This window comes from Phragmites australis, chromosome 20, assembly GCF_958298935.1.
Source record: "Phragmites australis chromosome 20, lpPhrAust1.1, whole genome shotgun sequence".
Lineage (NCBI taxonomy): Eukaryota > Viridiplantae > Streptophyta > Magnoliopsida > Poales > Poaceae > Phragmites > Phragmites australis.
The window spans coordinates 13,371,402-13,374,098 of NC_084940.1; the positions used below are offsets into that span (position 1 = coordinate 13,371,402).

Genomic DNA, 2,697 nt, shown 5'->3' on the forward strand with positions numbered 1-2,697 from the left:
CGCCCCCAGAGCTACGTTCGAGGCAGGGATTGAGGACGCTGCTCGCCAAGCTCTGGCTGTTCTCTGCCGGGAGAACAGACAGGACCTCCGCCTCACTCAGTTCGGGAAGTTCCCGCAGCGCCCGTCAGGCAGTCTGGAGGTCATCTTCGCACCCGTCAACAACGAGCCGGATCTCCGTTTGCGAGAGTAGGTCTGCCTCGCCGCCGCCCTCTACGCCGAGCTGGACAGAGCACTCGATGAGTTGGAGGATCTTCACCAGCGCCACGCCGAGCATGAGCAAATGATCTACGAGCTAGAGATCATGCTGCAGGATCCTGACCAGCACCCCGATGAGGCTCCATCAGCACCGCCTTCCGCCCCTGCACCGCCCCGCTCTCCTTCGCGCAAGAGGCTCCGTCAGGCAGATGTTGCAGGCCCTTCAGGCACCGCCAGCCAGGAGTAGAGTCGAGCTAGGAAGATGTCCCCTAGCAGAATAAGTCGTTTAGACTCGTGTCGTTTGTAGTAGGGTGTGCTTGTGCTTGTGCTTGTGCCTGTTCTGTGTGGACCTTGTTTTGAGTTGGATCTTTGCTTGAGTGTTGGTGTGATGTAGGGGTTTCCCCTCTACATTTCATCAGTTATTATAATAATAGTTGGGAGTCCTTTCTATCTGTTTCCTTCAGTTTCTATCAGTTCTTGTCTCGTTTTCCATCCCTGTTTTTCTCTTATGCTTCACGCACCTTGGCAACAACAGATGGTGAACACCAGACGTAACAACAACACCAACAACACCAATGACAACATCAACAACAACACTGTCAACAACAACGCTGCCAACAATAACAACCTTCCTCCCCCGCCACCCCTCATGGACGCCAACCAAGTCATGACTCTTCTTCAAGGTTTGGTCCAAGCCATCAACCAGCAGCCTCAGGCTCAGCAGGCACCGCTGCAGCAGCCACAGTCTAGACTCAGGACTTTCTTGAGCACCCAGCCACCTACCTTTTCTCAGGCAGTAGAGCCAATGGAGGCAGATGATTGGCTAAGGACAATCGACAGCAAGCTTCGGATAGCTCAGTGCAATGGAAGAGAAAAAGTTCTCTTTGCATCCCACCAACTCAGTGGGCCAGCTCAGGAGTGGTGGACTGCTTACACTGCCGCTCATGAGGACCCCCAGGAGATCACCTGGGCAGAATTCCGAAATAGTTTCCGCGCTCACCATGTTCCTACCGGAGAAATAAAGCTGAAAAGGAAGGAGTTCCTCAGTCTCAAGCAAGGCCCTATGTCTGTGAGGGAGTACCTCACTAAGTTCACTCAATTGTCTCGCTATGCCCCCAGTGATGTTGACACAGACGAGAAGAAGCAGGACTGTTTTCTTGAAGGTCTAAACACCGGTCTGCAGTATGCCTTCTTTGCCAACGAGTACCCTAATTTCCAGAAATTGGTGGATAGAGCTTTCATTTTGGAGAAGAAGCGCCAGAATCTAGGTGAAGAACGTAAGCGCCATCTGCAGGGTCAGTCTTCTGGCAGTAACACTCGCCCTCGTTTCAACGCCCCTGCACTGGTCCGATGTTCCGCCAGGGAGGTTAGAACCAGCCGCAGCAAAACCAGCAGAGGCCGCCGCAGAAGATGCAAGGTCAGATTGTAGGGTCTTACAAGCCCCCAATTCAGCAACAACAACAGCCTCGCCCCAACTTCTAGCAGCAGCGACCCAACAACAACCAGCCACAGCAGCAGAACCGCACAGGTCAGGGGTCAAGCAACATTGGTCCGTGTTTCAGTTGCGGCCAATTCGGGCATCTTTCCAAGCAATGCCCTAAGAAGCAGCAAGGTCAGGCCCAAGGTAGCAACAACCAGTAGCAGCAGCCCCACCAGAACGCGATGCATGGTCGCGTCAACCACGTTGCAGTGGAGGAAGCCCAAGAAGCTCCCGACGTAGTGCTGGGTATGTTCTCTGCAAACTCTCACCCCGCAACAGTATTATTCGATTCAGGTGCTACGCATTCTTTCATATCATACCAGTTTGTGAATGCTTATAAATTGCCAAGAGCATTAATGAAAAATAGAGCGCTAGTAAGTTCTCCTGGAGGAGAAATGGAATCAAGGCAGGTATGCCCTAAAGTAAATATAAGCATAAGGGGGGTAGATTTTCTTGCCAATCTCATCATTCTGGAATCCAAACGAATCGATATCATTCTGGGAATGGATTGGCTGACCAAGTACAAAGGAGTCATAGGATGTGCAACAAAGACAGTGCAGCTGACGCATACTGATGGTACCAAAGTGGAATTCCAAGCTACAACAGAGTCAGCTATCAACGCCAGTTTGAACAAAACCAATGCAGTGGAAGATAGCAGAGTGGTCAGTGAATTTCCTGATATATTTCCGAAAGATTTACCAGGTATGCCACCTGATCGAGAAATTGAATTTGTCATTGAATTAGTACCTGGAACAGCTCCTATATATAAGAGGCCATATAGAATGGATGCCAATCAGTTGGCTGAGCTCAAGGAGCAAATGCAAGAGCTACTAGACAAATGGTTTATCCGCCCCAGTTCTTCGCCCTGGGGAGCCCCTGTAGTCTTCGTTCCAAAGAAGGATGGTACACAGAGGATGTGTATAGACTATCGAGCTCTGAATGAAGTAAGAATCAAAAACAAGTACCCTCTGCCTCGCATTGAAGATCTGTTTGATATGCTGATAGGAGCATGTGTGTTTTCC

The 2,697-nt window shown here is 50.6% G+C and overlaps 1 protein-coding gene across 1 annotated transcript; it reads left to right on the plus strand.

Moving 5' to 3' along the window:
* The first annotated feature begins 862 nt into the window (after positions 1-862).
* Positions 863-1,624, plus strand: LOC133901479 (uncharacterized). The gene has a single exon (XM_062342835.1). It carries the CDS (start codon positions 863-865, stop codon positions 1,622-1,624), a length of 762 nt encoding a protein of 253 aa, XP_062198819.1.
* Positions 1,625-2,697: the final 1,073 nt, after the last annotated feature.